Raw genomic sequence first — 17,685 nt, 5'->3', positions numbered from 1 at the left:
CCCAGTAACATATATCCAATATCTCCATTACTAATGTCTCATGTTATGACATGATTCTCCGAGATGCGTATATAGATATAATTACTGTTTTTCTAAAAACCGAACTCAAAAGAAGTTTAAAAATCATTCGTTAAACTGAGTGCTACAAGTCTGAGAAGTGCACAGGGTGATGCAGTATAACATCTTGAATATAGATGCCACTCATTATGCTGCACATATATACTATTCTTTCCAACCTTGTGTGTAAACAAAGAAACAAAAAAAAAGTTATATTGTTATATTGGTATTGTTTCCACACTTGCATGTAGTGTATCGACTAGCAATCACTCTACGATCACATGTCAAGATTAGTGGCAAAGTAATGGATATTATAAGAAAGAAATATTGGTAGAAAACTGTTAAAGACCAATATTCTTTTCTTTGCATGCCAAAACTGCGTCAACTTATTTCACTGAAATATTACTTGCTTTTTACTCCTCTATCAAAATCAAGAAAGCCTTCCATTGAGTGGCAGGATCATCTTTGTTTCCATAACTTTCTAGCATTCCCATTCTGTACTCTTCCTTTCATTTAAGTTTTCTTATACAATAGCCACTATTTGTATTCCTCGTTAATTCTTATTACATTTGGTAAAAAATACTGTTGCCGTTATTATTGTGTTTCCAATATTGTATTATTCTTGTTTATGATTTATGTAAATATGGTTGCCAGACTTAACTGAAGGCAAACTGTATATCAGCGATATCTGTAGTACTGAGACACCCATTAGAATCTGAATATTTTTTGCATTTTATTATTACCGTTACTTACAATACTTATAAATGTTTAACTTACTACTCACTCTACCATTACTGCTAACGAAATGTGTACTGTACAAACTAAACGAAATTACCATAAAACATTACTAATTATAGACGCCTACCTTATTATTCATATTTGTTAGAGCTCCTCGCTATGCAAGTGTTATATCTTTCAGAACCATTTTCTAGAAACTTTGGTAGGTAATGTTCAAGTTCATCTGAACACAAATTTTGGACATCACAAGTTCCATTAATATTCTATTGACATAATCTGGCCATAAATATGTCATTACACTATACACTCGTTCAGTGGCATATCGAAGGAGGGGTAGGTGGGGGGTTGTAACCCTTTCCATTGCTTTTTTATATATTATTGAAGTGGGAAGGATTTCAATTTTCTTAAATCTTGGAATTGCAACAATCTTTGTGTGGAAAGGAGAGTTAATTTCTATATGTATGATAATACAGCATTTCCAGGTGTTCAGGAGATGAGAAGAGCATATGCTTATCCAGGAAGAGGAAAGAGACTAATGGACATCTTAAAATTGAAATTAAATATAGCAAAATTATTTCTGGCGATTTGAGTGTTCATGTTATCAAGTAAGCCTAACCGAAACTAGAAGAAAATTATAAATGATTGCTTGAAGCACCACACCATAATTGCCTTGAATGAATGGGAGACCCGGATGAAATCCACATTGCAATACATTTATTTCCAAGGTTTTCCAGAGGGGGATATTTTGTCAAGCAGTGAGCCACAAGATGATTTAAACGAGTAGACGGGGGGTTAAAAGGACAAATATTTTTATTATTTTTACGTAAAGAAGTAAAACTACGATCAAACTAACGCATTCCAGTGAAATTGGCAAATAGTGGAGAGACTGAATACAGGAATCTTGTATTTGGAATCTAAACATCAAGAAGAGAGGAAACGTGTTTATGTATAGAAAACAGTGTCAGAGAAAAAGCGAACATGTATTTTACACAACACAATATGATGATAATAACAATAATGATAATAATACACTTGTGACATATCCTCTCCCATTTTATATTTCTAGCTATGCCTATGCACTCGTTCGACATATGTTTACTGACTGGTATAGTGAGTACACGCTACACTATTATGATCAGAGTTCGTGCACCTTCTTTCTCAAAAAGCGAACTCTTTAATTTACATTATTATTATCCTTACTGTTAAGTGTTCATACTACAGATTTCAAAACAGAAAACTCATTGTACAGTTTATTTCCATCCCAACTAAGTTTAAGTTTCATACCTACCTCTGTCAAACATTAAATGCAAACAGTGTTGATGCTGGGCGATAATATAGACGCAGCAATGAAAACAATTTAAACCTAGCCTTTTGTTACAATAAAAAAATCTCGTAAATAACTGACAACTACGTACAATATATATTATCAGGTATAAGTTACATAAATAATAATTAATTTCAGGTAATTTAATATTTAAACCCCTAAATTTAGTTGGTTAGCCCGTAGACCCGTAGGATGTATCTCGGATTTGGATATCTGGCAACCCTATATTTAAGTACATTGTTATGTTCAGTATTTTCGAAGGCAAACGCAAAACGTAAATCCTATTTCCTGACAGTTAATACTAATTTAGATTTTGCTTAATTAAACAACAATTGTATAATATTACGCTTTTTTGTAGTTTCGTGTTTTATTTGATATCAGTTCTGTGTTAAAACACATTCAAAAATGTATTACAGAATTTTTATTGATTTTTATGTATCTGATGAAACTGTCAATTTTTTGCCTGTGTACTGATACCCATGTTTACTCTATCGAAACCTCTGTTTCCCGCACCTTTTGTTGAATCATATAGCTAGAAGAAGAGCGAGAGAAACTTCGTCAATCAGAGGGAACGCAGAAAGAAGTGGCTGTAGAATGGTTGAAAGAAAGAGATGATCTCAAAAGACAGCTTTCAGATATGTTTGAGAAGACGGAAAATTTGCAAGAAGATCTCTCCGCTAAAGAAAAGAAAGTCAAAGAATTGGTGAGTTTGTCATGCCAAGTGTGTTGAGGTGTGGCATTAGCTTCGTGGCTTTTAAATCGTTAAACCGACTTTTAAATCATTTACTAACTTCCAATCGCCAACTTACCCAAGAGAATTGATTGCGTAATTAATTCTCATTTGTATTAATAGAGTGTGGTAAAATTGCATTACTAACTGGCAAGAAGCTATCAAATCAAAAAGAATTTTTGACCTCTTTACCTCCTTCCTCCCCCTATTCCCACAGAAAGTAGTCTTAAAATGTTTTCTATTTCACTATTCCCTTTCTGCTATTGAAACATTCGTTTTAATGTAAATAAATTCATTGTTGATACTTCTTAAATTAAAATTAAGAATATTCTCCAATTTCGAAAACAGGAATTAAGTCCCATAGTATTGTAAATTATTGGCATTCACGTCTACTGATAACGAGTTTTGGCAATATATATAGGGTGTTTAACTTCCCCAAGAAACTTTTGGAAATGAATCCTCGCACAAAAAAGATACACGAAGTTGTAGCCCACCGAAAAGTGGTCGACATTATACGAAAATGGCCATAGCTCATAAGTGAAATGTCGGATGAAGGTCGGATAAAGAAACGTAGTGATTATATTATACTTAGGTTCCTTTAATATACCAATGGGTATGGAATGTATGTCAATTTCCAGTTCCTAACTATCATATTTTATTTCTGTATTGTATGTAGTACAAAATACACTTCATTAAAACCCCATATTCATTCACGAACTCCCTGTATTTATGACAACAATGAACGTCGTATAATCATACTAGGCTCTATATTATTAGGTGAATCATCTTAAAGATCTTAGGTAATGTCTAATCAGTAAATATGTCGCATTTCATCTCAAACAACTTAGGAAGACGGAGATTTAGTAAAACCAAAACTGGAAAATTATGAATATAATTTTTCATAATTGCGCAAAATAGTAAGGACAAATCGACTTTGATTCACACTATATCAGATCTGATGAACAAAAAATAATTTTTAAGAAATTTGTGTGAAGTGAAAATTTTACCTGTCTTAATTATGAGGCAGACACTCTGTGTACTGTCACACACAGCTTCATATATATATATATATGTACATAGCTTTGTATTCATGTGATTACTAAAGGATTTAGTCTGCGGGTAATGTATATCTCGTTCGATGTCTTGCAGTGTCAACTACGCGTGTGCAAATACACCTCTGATCATACTATTTATGTTGAAACTTCTACATTGATAATTCAACAAAACTTCATCAGGAACGTTCAACGTAATGATAACTGTGTTCAGACAAGCCGTTTCACACACAAAGTTGTAATGGTTGCTCACTTCAGGAACGGACAAAAGGAGACAATAGATAATGTGAGAGAAATAGCCAACAGCATATTTCCAAAACATAAGAATGATAACTGTTGAAATCTACTAGGCAATTAGCACTGATAGTAAAGAAAAAAGAATTTTAGCATCAACAAATATACCATTTGAATTATTGTCAATCAAGATTTGAATAAGAGACACTCTTGTGCATGAGCTTCGCTTTAGCAATCGCTAAAGAATATTGCATCGTCGTTTCTGGCAGCTATCGAAACTTTTTGGATTCTATTATCTCTGGTAACAATTTACGTGAGTTTCAAATGCAATTAAAAAATGGGAAGACAATAAGACCTACGAAAAATGGCCAGAAAATCGCAAACAATACTCTGTGTAAAACTGTCAATTATAGAAGCAATAAGTCACAAACTTATCTTGCATTTGCTTATATCACCGTTAGTCTTCTCTAACGATTCACATTGAATTGCATTTAATATTCACATTGCGAGTGCAGTGTTGAATTTTTCGAAGTTAAGATATCATTTCTTGTATTTATAACACTCTTTTAATGCATTGGTGTGCAAAATTAAACTAAGCAAAAGCAGCTAATACCGCATAGTCACCCGCCAAACAGCACCAATCGAGATCAACATATAGGAACAACAAAATTCTAAGTGAGCAAGCGTACTGTTATCACTATATGTGAACTTTTTGCAGCCAAACATCTACATCTCAATTTATGAAAGCTGCTTTTAATATGAGATGTGATGGCCTAAAATTGCTGCAGAGTTTCTTAACCCCCAGTCAATTTTCGCAAAGAGACACTTTAACTTACCTAAATCCCTTGAAGGGTGATAAGGTTATGTTATTCATCTTCCATAACATAGTCTTCGCATGTTCAATTTGATTTAGGTCGGGAGGGGCCGCGGTGGCTCAGTGGTAGAGCGTTCACCTCTGGTGCATGGAGTCCCAGGTTCGATCCCAGCTCGAGGGGGCGCGGTGGCTCAGTGGTAGAGCGTTCACCTCCGGTGCTTGGGGTCCCTGGTTCGATCCCAGCTCGCGCCGTGTGGACTTTGTGGTGGACAAACACCGTGCTCATGGATTCTCTCGGGGTTCTCCCGTTTCCTCCCACTTTCTTCATTCCACCATTTCACTCATCTGTCATTGTCATCGTCTCCTTTAGCCTAAACGGTATAACCGTGGGACGTTAAACTTAGATTTCATTTCATTTCATTTTTTCGATCCCAGCTCGCGCCAAGTGAACTTTGTGGTGGACAAACACCGTGTGCGTGGGTTTCCTCGGTGTTCTCCCGTCTCATTCCACTTTCTTCATTTCACCATTTCGTTCATTTCTCATCATCACCGTCTCCTTTAGCCTAGCCGGCATAACCGTGGGACGTAAAACTCAAAGATTTTATTTTTGATTTAGGTCAGGAGGCCAGGATGGCCATTCCATCCAAGCCATCTTACTACTAACAAAGAATTCGTCTGCAAGGGTAAACCAAACATTATCATCAAAAATAAAAAGAAATGTGGCAAACAGTTACAATAATTTCTTCCTTTGGTATTACACGGATGATATCTTAAATTAGTTTCTCGCCAGATGAGTACATGTCAAGAATTGATCTGTTAGCCGAAACTTGATTCATCTATTAACAAAACGTACGATCATCTAACCTGAAACTGAGAAATTGAAGACACCACTTCAGAGATATCTTCTTTATGCTGAGACAAATAACACGTAGAATACAAATCTATTTGCAAGGAAAAATATCTTTCGTGAAACCTCCAAGATACAGCAAATTTTCACACAGCCATTCCGTGGCCTCAGCGAGACTTAAAGCTACTTGACGTTCTACTAAGACGTAGTGGCATCTGGCAGTTTGGGCTAAAGCAGTCATTCTGTAGATTTATGGCCCTTTTACGCTCTTAGCAAGATCTTCACAATACATCGTCTGTCCGTTGGAATTTATTCTCTAAGTATAAGGCAACCTTCTGGATACTCAAGATCTTGATATATCTGAACAAGTGTCTGGCCTTCCTTCGTTAGCCGTTTCATAATAAGATCTAAATGTCGTTATTGATCCATGATAACGTCAAGCGAAACCCACACACACGGAACGATACAACCATCTCTCACAATTTCTCATATCACTTCAACTAGCTCACTCAGCAGAACATGTACGTTGGATACATTGAACATCACTATCTTCACCTTGGGATTGGTGTTCTTATATATACTTTTTTTTTTTTTCTTTTGTAATCGTATCTGGTTATACCATTCTAGGTGTTGTGATTTTATGAAACCAAGCATTAAAACATGTATCCTATCCTATTGATTTTCACACTTGTGGATAATTTTAATCGAACATTCCCGTCAACTTTATCCCTAAAATTTAAGACATTCTCTTGTTTTGTCATTGTTTTTGAACAAAATTACTTACATTTCCTTTGTTTTAAAACACGTTATTTTTCTATTTTTTTCCAGTATGTGTTTCTTCTCTTTTAATACCTAAAATCTAATACATTTTCTGTGTTTCAGGAGGCTAGCTTAAAGGAAGAGCAGAACAAAGCTGCCGATGCTATGATCAAGAAAGGCACTCCGAGTCAAGAACTCAAAACCCTCAGGGAAGAAAGTGTAGCCAATAAAACAAAAATACAAGAACTTACTCAGAAAGCAGAAAAGGTAAAATAAAGGCATAAGAATTAAAACAAGAACTATTTAAGTATTAGATGTTAGAAAGAAACTATGACATCAAATTCTTCACAAATTACTAGCACAAGAATATCATATATTATCCAATTGTGTATTAATTCAAGTCTTTCATCATTCAAGGTATGGTTCTTATGTAAACAAGCAAACACATCTACATTCTATACATCGATATCCGCTCACTTCGCTGAGTTAAATTAAGAAAAAAATAGTAATATATCCCGTTAGTATGTTACTTTTTACTACTACTAAAGCGCTCTTTGATATTGGTCATTTTTGATCATTTTTATGTATCTCTCCCTCCCCGAAGTTGCCGAACTAAATTTGGATTTAAACGGCATCGGAAGTGTCATTGTTCATCTCAGCGACCCCAAAAACTATGGATTCGGCACTAAACCTCGGATTAAGCACGGCATCGGAAGTGCCACTGTGCATTTCAACAACCCCGAAAACTATGGATTCGACACTGATATTGGTAATTTTCTATCATTTTTATATATCCCACTCCCCCAAGTTGCGGTGCTGAATTTGGTTTTAAACTGAATCGGAAGTGTCACTGTTCATCTCAGCGATCCCGAAAAGTATGGATTCGACACTGATATTGGTCATTTTTATATATCCCAGTCCCCTAAATTGCGGAGCTGAATTTGAATTTAAACGGGATCTAAAGTGTCACTGTTCATTCCAGCGACCAGAAAACTATGGATGCGACACTAATATTGGTCATTTTTTTAATCATTTTTATGTATTACCCCATCCTCTGCTCCAAGTTGCGGGGCTGAATTTTGACGTAAATGGGATGGGAAGTGCCACTGTTCAACTCAGTGATCCCAAAAACTATGGATATAGCATATAATATTATTTTTAACCTAGAAGTTTATAAGATTACATTTTAAATTGCATTACTGTATTTTATCATTAACAATTTTAATTTAATACGAAAATGGATTACGTCGTAAAAAATTAAGATCCAAAGAACTGTTTACCCTGATGAAAGAAAAGTACATATTTATTTTTTCAGTTATTCACTTTCATTCTTTCTTACTTCGTACCTTTCAATACACACTGATTTATGAAATATATAATAAAAATAAAATGAACTGATAACGAAAAATAATATATCTACACTTTCAATTCATATGTATTCATAGTTATTGTTCAGGCAAAATTATCCTTAGGTTTTTAGTACTGGTTGAAAAAGGAACTGTAGATTTTCCTTTCTGAACCAGTAAGAAGCAATCAAAGAAAATATAATGAAGGATGATGGCAATTTTCATTATAATGCTTTGTATAGATGTATGTGTATGTTCTACTGCTTATTTCGTTAAAATTTTATGATTTTAATTAAGCTTGGCCAGGGACGTACACAGGGGGGAGGACCTGGGGGTCCGGACCCCTCCGAAATTTTGACATTTTTAAAATTTAGCCTAATTTTAGGGGCAATTTTAGGAATTTTAATATAAAATACCTTCATTTTTAGTTTGGACCCCCCCCCCCCGAAATAAATTCCTGGGTACGCTACTGAGCTTGGCGTGTGTTTTCTTTAAGATTTATTAGGTAAAACTATAGCTTAGAATGAAAATTGGTTAAGGTTAAAAGGATATTTTTTTCTTTCAAAACGTGAAGAAAAGAAACAATTTTTACGATACTTTTTCGAAAGAAAAGTTTGATTTTAATAGAACATAGATGTTAATCTCTTTCAACTTTTCTTTAAAAATTTTCCGATTTTCTTGAAATATATCACGTCTTTACAGTGAATGTTAATAAAAATACAATCTAATTGCTTAGATTGGAAATTAGTTAACCATAGTGGAATAAATTCATTGCCTCTGAAATTTAAAAAAAAAAAAAAAAAATCTTTACTTTCTTATCTTGATACTTTAAGACTTGGTTGAATTAAAGTTGAAGTTGAATTCAGTTTCTTAGTTTTCTACATTTTTTTTCTTTTTTGTTGGAAAGTGAATATTAATGAAAAAGAAAATTAATATTTGCAAATTCAAAAGTAAAAATAATTTATATATTCCACATAATTTTCACACAAATTTGTAATTCAAGAAATAAGACTTGATATTCCACCTGCATTTATTTTATTTGGCTGACGTTTCAAACACATTGGCTGCGTTTATCTTAAGAGTACAACTCCGACGCAGTCAGCGCGTACAGAATGTCAGTTAAATAAAATGAGCATGATGGAATATAAAAAGTTTATTTATTGAATTACAAGAGACTTAACAGGTCTTTTAGGCTAAAAGAGACTAAGCATGTAGTGACTTGTAATTCAATAAATAAGACTTTTTGATATTCCATTATGTTTATTTTGACTGATATTCCAAACGTGCTGATTGCGTCAGAGTTGTACTCTGAAGATAAACGCAGTTAGTGTATTTGAAACGTCAGTCAAATAAAATAATCACTAATGGAATAACAAAAATCCTAGGGGAGGGTGCTGTACCTAAGGCCAAAATTTGGATTTGAATGTTTTCTGATCCTTGTAATGCATTTTTTCGCAAATATAAAATTTAGGCATATAGTTTGGGGTCTCTTGAATACACAAAACTTGTGTCTAGTTCAAAATGTTGTCGTTAAATAAGAATTATTTTTATTTTCCCAAGACCCCTTTTTTGGCCGTAGGTACAACAGCCCGTTGTATGTACGGCCACTTATTATTTGAACCCACGAACAGGTTGAAATTGGAAAAAAATAGTCAAGAATAGGTCACGAATAACGTTCTATTTTTGTAAATAAACAGGTAGTAAAGGAAACGTATCTTTGAGCAAAAGTTATCAAGGGTTATGCTCGTTAATCGCACATATCTGTCTGAAAAATGTAATTTTCATTTTAATCCAAGTTGAAATCGCTGAAACCAACTGAAAATGAGAGAAGATGGGATTGACATGGATCCAACATTTCGTTATGGCAGCTTTATTAAGATATCAACTCGTGAATGTCAAGACCCACTTAGTCATGTGTTTATTTACTAGTTGTAGTAATGCTCCTTTTGAAGTTTTCTTCAGAAGCATTTCCTGTTTATCCTCATAGGCTTTTTCTAGTTTCTTAATCTCTTGTGACCATGTCAGAATCCTTTAACTGCCTTCCTGTCGCCCCTGCCAATTCGTTTTTGGGGAGGAGCCTTGAGATAAGGCCTCAGAACTTCTGGCGATATCAACAAGGATGCTGATGGACCTCCAGGTGTGATGGTGGCTTCTGAGATATGGTGCTCCTGCTGATTTATGCCTATTGGTGGTTCTAAATGCTGTTCATCCCTGTTTCTCGAGGATGGTCCTTCATTGTCAACTGCTACTTGTTCACGGACCTTAGTGTTGTGGCCGTAGGTACAACTGATTCAATGGCCGTTGGTACAGCACTCTGTCTTCTTTACTTTACCGATTGTCGGTGACAAACCCAAGTAGCTTCATCGAAACAGCAATCGGGAATCAATCAATAGAATCACTACCAATAATTATAAGAAATTATTGGTACTTTTGCATGCACTGTAGTGGAGAGAAAAATTACAGTTTGCGTCCATATTTTTTTTACTTTGACTTCTCGAAAACATAAAGAAATAAACAACTACGTACCAGATTAAGATCTCGGAACACGGGCACGTAAGGAGCTGAAGGGCTCGGAACGGAGTCTTCTCTGACCTCTTCCCGATATTTCCCGACAACACACAACTTTTAATGAGCACTGGCCGTAGGTACAACCGGTCATAGGTACAACACCCTCCCCTATTTATTGAATTAAAAATAACTATTTAAAAAAATACATTTTATTGAATTAGATTAAAATATTTACTTTCATTACTAAATAGTGAATGTCACCTTTACAACAAATCACGAAATCATGGATTTGTAACTTTATTTATTTTTATCTATTTTTTCAGGCCGAGAAAGCTAAAAAGACTGCAGAAGATAAACTGAAAAAACTAGAATCTCAAATCGAGAAGGAAAGAGATAATATGGAAAGCAAAATATCTGATATAGACATGGATCTTCAGGTAAATTTAAGAAATACTGTAATCAAGTTAATCAGGATTTTAATATTACTTTTATATAGTTATTGGGATGACACTGAAAATTGCCAAAAATATAAATTCTAAGATTAAAAATTTACTAAAATATCTATAATTGTTTTCCGAAAAAGAAATCAGAAACCAAATACAAGTACAATAGTTATAGTGAGTTTTGATGTTGAAAGAAAGAAGTAGAAAAAGGGAAACAAATTGATACTAAAAATAAAACAATTATGTCAGCCAGCAAAAATAAGCATACATATGGTATTTGTTTCTTTCAAAGACATTCGAATACATTTATTAATTGGAATGCAATGTGTAATACTATACAGAGAAAAACTTGCACTCTGCATCTAAGAACATCGAATTAAAATGGATTGACTCAATCCGAGTATATTAAGGGAAATAAGGTTGTGGGGTATCAATGAAAAATGTGTGGTTGGTGACAATGCTGAAAATATCAATGATGTTATTCCAACTTTTATCCAGAATGCCCATGTTGAAATTTAATTTTGAACCCTTTGAATGAAAAATCTAGGATGTCTTTCTATGAAGATGGCAGTTCACTCCAAGTTCTTCTTGTGTTTCCTGTCTTCTAATTTTATTCTTTTATTTTTCTTTAAATCATGTAACTAGCAATAAAGTTTGGATAACAGACTGGCAATCTTTGCAAAAATACATTTTCACAACTACAGGGGGTTTAGAAAATCTGAAAGAATTATTCAGCACATATTTTGCTGCTTTTGGTTCTCCTAAGAAGCAGAAAATAGTAATCCATTTTATGTGATTGATGAAAATCAAGCGAAATTCTCGAGTTTTATTATTATTATTATTATTATTATTATTATTATTATTATTATTATTATTATTATTATTATTATTATTATTATTATTATTATTATTATTATTATCTAAATTTCAAAGTCTAAAACTTGTAAATCTATTAAATATAAGATAAATTACAGGTGTTTCCAAACAATATTCTTTTATCTGAATGTATGAATATTTGTTAATATATACAGTGGGCACTCAGGTTACGAACTTAATTCGTTCTGTAACACTGTTCGTAAACTAAAATTAGTCATTCCATCTAAATTAATGTAAATACAATTAATCCATTCTAGTCACAGAAACAAGGTACTCTATGTATTTTTTTTTTTTTTTTTTAACTTTCAAGTGTTGTTTGTGATTAATAACAAAGATGAAAATAAATAACATTATTCTTTTACAGACAACAGTGATAAGTAAATTAAACAAAACGGTATGAGTGCTAAGAAACACAAAAAGTTCAAAGAAAAATTAAAGAAGTTTTTGATCATAACATTCGAACAGATAATATTTACGCTAAACGCACAGAAGCGCTACTGGGCACGTAGAATTGTAGCTTTTAGGCACGTAATGATTCGTACCCCGAAATATCGTTCGTAAGCCGGGAAAAGAAAGGTTCGTTCACAACACTTTTTTGTAAATCGATTTGTTTGCGAACCGAGGAATTCGTAACCCGTGGGTTCACTGTATTTTTCTTTGAATATTAGTACTCACTATAATCATTAAATCTCTCTTCTGAGATGTATCTAGTAACACATTTAATTGAAATATTTCTTCCATTTCTGTTATATCTTTCCTTAGGCGGAAAGAAGAAAAATTGAGAAGTTAAAACAGCAACACGAGTTGGAAATCACGGAGAAAGAGAGTGAAATATCAAATCTGAAGAGTAAACTGAAATCTGCAGAAAGCACTGGCTCCTCCAATAAGAAGATATCAGAAGTAAGAGAGGAGTATAAAAATAAAATAGAAAGTAAGTACAAATGCCCAATCATTAAAATTCAAAGCCCTCTCACGCAAATCGAAAATAAATAAATAAATAAAATAAATAAATAAGAACATGTTGTATATACGGGAAACAAAATAGTTATGGTGTTGAATATTCAAATTTCTCTTGTGTTTTGTAGTTAAAGATTAAGAATGGCAAGCAGAACTTAGTCAAGTCTGATTCTGGAATTCTAACTTTATGAAACTTAAAACATGTGGCAAAATATTTTATTTGTATTGCAATAGCATAGCCAGAGTCCTATTCTGAAGTAAATGAGAGTTATTCTATTTCATAGTCATGCATATCAGTTGAAAATTAATTATAGTAATCTCAGTTTATTATTTGTTAGTAAAGTTTTAACATTGTACTGGCACAACTATAAAATATTCGTATGTTAACACGTAGCAAACATAATTTTGTAAGGATAAGAAGGTGGGCAGTCTTGTTTACCTTCACTTCGTGTGCTACTTTAGTATTATAGAGTAGTATGATACAGTAGAAATGTTGTATCTTACTATCAGCTTTTTGTAATGTAGCATATAATGTTATAAATTATACCAATAAATTGATTGAAAAGTCCAAATAAGATCCATATAACATGTGCAGTTTCTTACTGATCACTTTTAAATCTATACTTAAGATTCTGAGGAGGATATTAAATTAGACTGAGGAGGATATTAAATTACTATCATCCTCGGAACACCAATATTGGTCAAAATGACCCAGGCACTCAGAAAATTTATAAATTGATATATATATAAAGTACGTACAGCTTCTAAACTAAACTCTGACTTATGGTAGTGACAATCGACCATTTGTATTATCCTACAAGACACGCATCCCAAATGAGGGCTCCGATGGCTGCATAGTTAGCATACGAGTCTTTAGGCAGGGGTCCGAATTTGATTTCTGATGGGAAGCTCGTGTGTTTTGAATTCCACATTAAGCTGTAAGTATACGCTTCATAGAATATCAGTGCTGACAAGGGATGTTAAATTCCAAACAAACCAAACCAAAATCGCATATCAAATGTACACAAGTTCGTGAATGAACCTACAGATTTATATCTAAACCAAGAAAAAAGTTTAGGTTGATCCCAATATTTACACTTTTAAGAACGAAATACCGTATTTTCCCGAACAGTACATTTTTAGTAGAAAAACGGTTTCGTGAAAATCTTACATATATTATAATCGCGACCAGGGACTTTACATTTTAAAAAATGTATTTCATACCACGGAGGACTGTACCATCATTTGTATCACTTTCCTGAGGTCATGCCGTGCTGTTGCGTGACTCGTCAAGGTTGGATATGTATAGAGAAGAAACGTAATGGTAATACTTCATGTTACGGTGCGATTTGACTCACACTTAAAATTTGCTATTAAGATATTCTCACTAAATTTAGCATTAAAATTAATCCGAGTTTATTGCCTGTATTCAATAAGAGCCGGGTTTTAATGTAAGTTTTAATCAGGTTTCAATGTGAATTCAGATCGTAAAATTTTAATATGATGGTGAACTTGTATATTCATTTCCATATATTTGCGTTATTAGGATCATGCCTTGAAGCTTACAAGATTGTACTGTCCATCAGTTGTTCCGCACAATAACTCTGAAATTAAAGTTAATTTTTGAATTTTGGTGTTTCCGATAGATAGCTAGAGCAATTATCTCTGCCGAGTTCGTTAACGGAGTCCATTCGTTAATACCTTATGTGTAACGGTGATTTTAACGGTGGCTATCTATATCATACATCTAAGTGAATGTTTGAATTCTTTTTTTGCAATAGATAGCCACCGTTAATATTTTAATGGAGTTCGTTAACGGAGTCAATCCGTTAATATCTGAATAGATAACAGTGATTTTAATGGTCGCTATCTATATCTCATACGTCTAAGTGAATGTTTGAATTCTTTTTTGCAATAGATAGCCACCGTTAATATCTTAATGGAGTTCGTTAACGGAGTCAATCCATTAATATCTGAATGGATTACAGTGATTTTAACGGTAGCTATCTATATCTCATACATCTAAGTGAATGTTTGAATTCTTTCTTGCAATAGATAGCCACATTTAATATCTTAATGGAGTTCGTTAACGAAGTCAATCCGTTAATATCTGAATGGATAACAGTGATTTTAACGGTAGCTATCTATATCTCATACATCTAAGTGAATGTTTGAATTCTTTCTTGCAATAAATAGCCACCGTTAATATCTTAATGAAGGTCGTTAACGGAGTCAATCCGTTAATATCTGAATGGATTACAGTGTTTTAACGGTAGCTATCTATATCTCATACATCTAAGTGAATGTTTGAATTCTTTCTTGCAATAGATAGCCATCGTTAATATCTTAATGGAGTTCGTTAACGGAGTCAATCCGTTAATATCTGAATGGATTACAGTGATTTTAACAGTAGCTATCTATATCTCATACATCTAAGTGAATATTTGAATTCTTTCTTGCAATAAATAGCCATCGTTAATATCTTAATGGAGTTCGTTAACGGAGTTAATCCGTTAATATCTGAAAGGATAACAGTGATTTTAACGGTAGCTATCTATATCTCATACATCTAAGTGAATATTTGATTTTTTTGCAATAGATAGCCACCGTTAGTCTTAATGGAGTTCGTTAACGGAGTCAATCCGTTAATATCTGAATGGATTACAGTGATTTTAACGGTAGCTATCTATATCATACATCTAAGTGAATGTTTGAATTCTTTCTTGAAATAGATAGCTATTGTTAATATCTTAATGGAGTTCGTTAACGGAGCCAATCCGTTAATATCTGAATGGATTACAGTGATTTTAACGGTAGCTATCTATATCTCATACATCTAAGTGAATGTTTGAATTCTTTCTTGCAATAAATAGCCACCGTTAATATCTTAATGGAGTTCGTTAACGGAGTCAATCCGTTAATATCTGAATGGATTACAGTGATTTTAACAGTAGCTATCTATATCTCATACATCTAAGTGAATGTTTGAATTCTTTCTTGCAATAAATAGCCACCGTTAATATCTTAATGGAGTTCGTTAACGGAGTCAATCCGTTAATATCTGAATGGATTACAGTGATTTTAACAGTAGCTATCTATATCTCATACATCTAAGTGAATGTTTGAATTCTTTCTTGCAATAAATAGCCACCGTTAATATCTTAATTGAGGTCGTTAACGGAATCAATCCGTTAATATCTTAATTGGTAACGGCGACTTTAACGGTGGCTATGTCTCCCTATTACATACATGTAAGTTTCGTAAGATCCTCTTTACTGTCTTTAGCAGAATTTATTAATGTGATATTTTAAAGTGATGAATATATTTAAAACAAATATTGAAAAGACATACAATTATTTTTTAGCGTTAAAACATTGCACAAGACCATATTATGATGATTTCATGGAAAAATTATGAGCTTAAAGTGCAAAGTGTGTTCAATGCAGTCCGCTTTCAAGCAGGATTCAATATGATGAGTCCCCTACTTATTTTCGAAATAAGTATAATATTTTATGCTGCTTCTAATTATTTATTTATTTATTGTTTTTCTATTATAATTATCTCAAAAACTCGGAGTTGTATTATATTCGTGTTGACTGTAGTAATTTAAATTTTACCTTTTCTCTATTCATAGAACTGGAAGAGGAATTGAGTCAGGAGAGACAAGAATACGAAGATTTGACAGCTAAGTATGAACTTTTAGAAGAAGACTACGTAGTGACTAAAGCACAGCTTGTTATGGAGAAGGAACAAGTTGAAAGGTAAGATTGCACGTAATGATTAATTGTTCAATATTTACTCCTTTGCGTGCAACAGTAATAACTGTAATGTTAAAAATGACTTGTACAATAAGCAAAGTATGTTAAGATAAAAATGCTTGCAAATTATTCATATACAATTTTTAAGTTTAGACTTAGATAAATTAATGTCGTGTATTGGTCTAAAATACCTAAAATATTGTGGTTTTGCTTTCTATCTTGACTACAACCTTGTGTAAAATCATGTGTTTCACAGTTTCTATAGAGCCTATGCACTTATTTATACATATGCAGTTTCAAGTGAATGTAAGAAACTTTTTGAGTGAGAGAAACAAATCTATATAATAAGTCTGCCCTTAAACTTTTATTTAGATTTTTTTTGGGGGGAGGGGAGAATGAGTTATAAGTCTAATAGAAACGCATAATAAATACACTTGAATACGGATACAATCTGGTACCTTTCCCTAATATTAAAAATAAAATAAAATAAGTTTTACGTCACACAGTTATGCCGGCTAGGTTAAACGAGACGGCGATGATGAGAAATGAATGAAATGGTGGAATGAAGAAAGTGGGGGGAAATGGGAAAATCCCGAGAAAACCCAAGCACACGGTGTTTGTCCACCACAAAGTTCACTGGGCGCGAGCTGGAATAAAACCAAGGACTCCGTGTACCAGAGGTGAACGCTGTATCATTGAGTCTTAACATTAACAACACTAACCTTTTAGTGTGTGAGAATCCTAAGCTGATGATTATTTACTTGGAATGGTTTCAGCTTTCTTGTTCATAATTAACATATTTTAAATTGTAAACAGCGTATGTAAATAGTAGCATGTTAGTTTATTTATTTACTTATATTGATATTGTCAAGGGATAAGTTAGTGCGTGTAGGAAATCACCAACATTTTAAAAAGTTTTTGCTGATTAAATTTTTACTTTGAAGAAAGAACTGGTTAATTAAAATGTAAAAGTCTTTTTGAAGCCGAAACTCTTCATTAGCGTCTCGCAGTCGAAGACAACTGAATAGGTTGCCGAACTCATCCAGGAAAACAATAATCAAATTAGGGTTGCCAAAGCATATAAAAAAAATAGTGATTGATAAAATGATAAAGGAAATGATAAAATAATGTTAAAGGAGAAATAAAAATTAGGTTAGCGATAAGAAATTCTAGTTAATAGTCCATGCAAAACAATTTATTGTAGTGATTAATGTCGAAGAGATTATAATTGAAAAATATGTT

General features: G+C 33.1%; 1 protein-coding gene across 6 annotated transcripts in view; it reads left to right on the top strand.

The window, feature by feature from the left end:
* The window catches only part of LOC145683952 (uncharacterized), a 304,183-nt gene that overhangs the window by 225,214 nt on the left and 61,284 nt on the right, over positions 1-17,685 (top strand). For 4 of the 6 annotated variants that reach the window (XM_081755666.1, XM_081755663.1, XM_081755660.1 and 1 more), the window contains 5 exons: positions 2,652-2,822; positions 6,679-6,822; positions 10,733-10,846; positions 12,491-12,659; positions 16,320-16,446. In XM_081755666.1, the coding sequence (XP_081611792.1) occupies positions 2,652-2,822; positions 6,679-6,822; positions 10,733-10,846; positions 12,491-12,659; positions 16,320-16,446 (725 nt within the window). The remainder of the gene's footprint in view (positions 1-2,651; positions 2,823-6,678; positions 6,823-10,732; positions 10,847-12,490; positions 12,660-16,319; positions 16,447-17,685) is intronic. The other 2 variants (XM_081755665.1, XM_081755664.1) reach the window with 1 other exon arrangement.

Source organism: Thermobia domestica, chromosome 4, assembly GCF_964235325.1.
Source record: "Thermobia domestica chromosome 4, izTheDome1.hap1.1, whole genome shotgun sequence".
Taxonomy (NCBI): Eukaryota; Metazoa; Arthropoda; class Insecta; order Zygentoma; family Lepismatidae; genus Thermobia; species Thermobia domestica.
The sequence above is the reverse complement of the archived record's forward strand: the minus strand, read 5'-3'. Positions and strand labels throughout refer to the sequence as shown.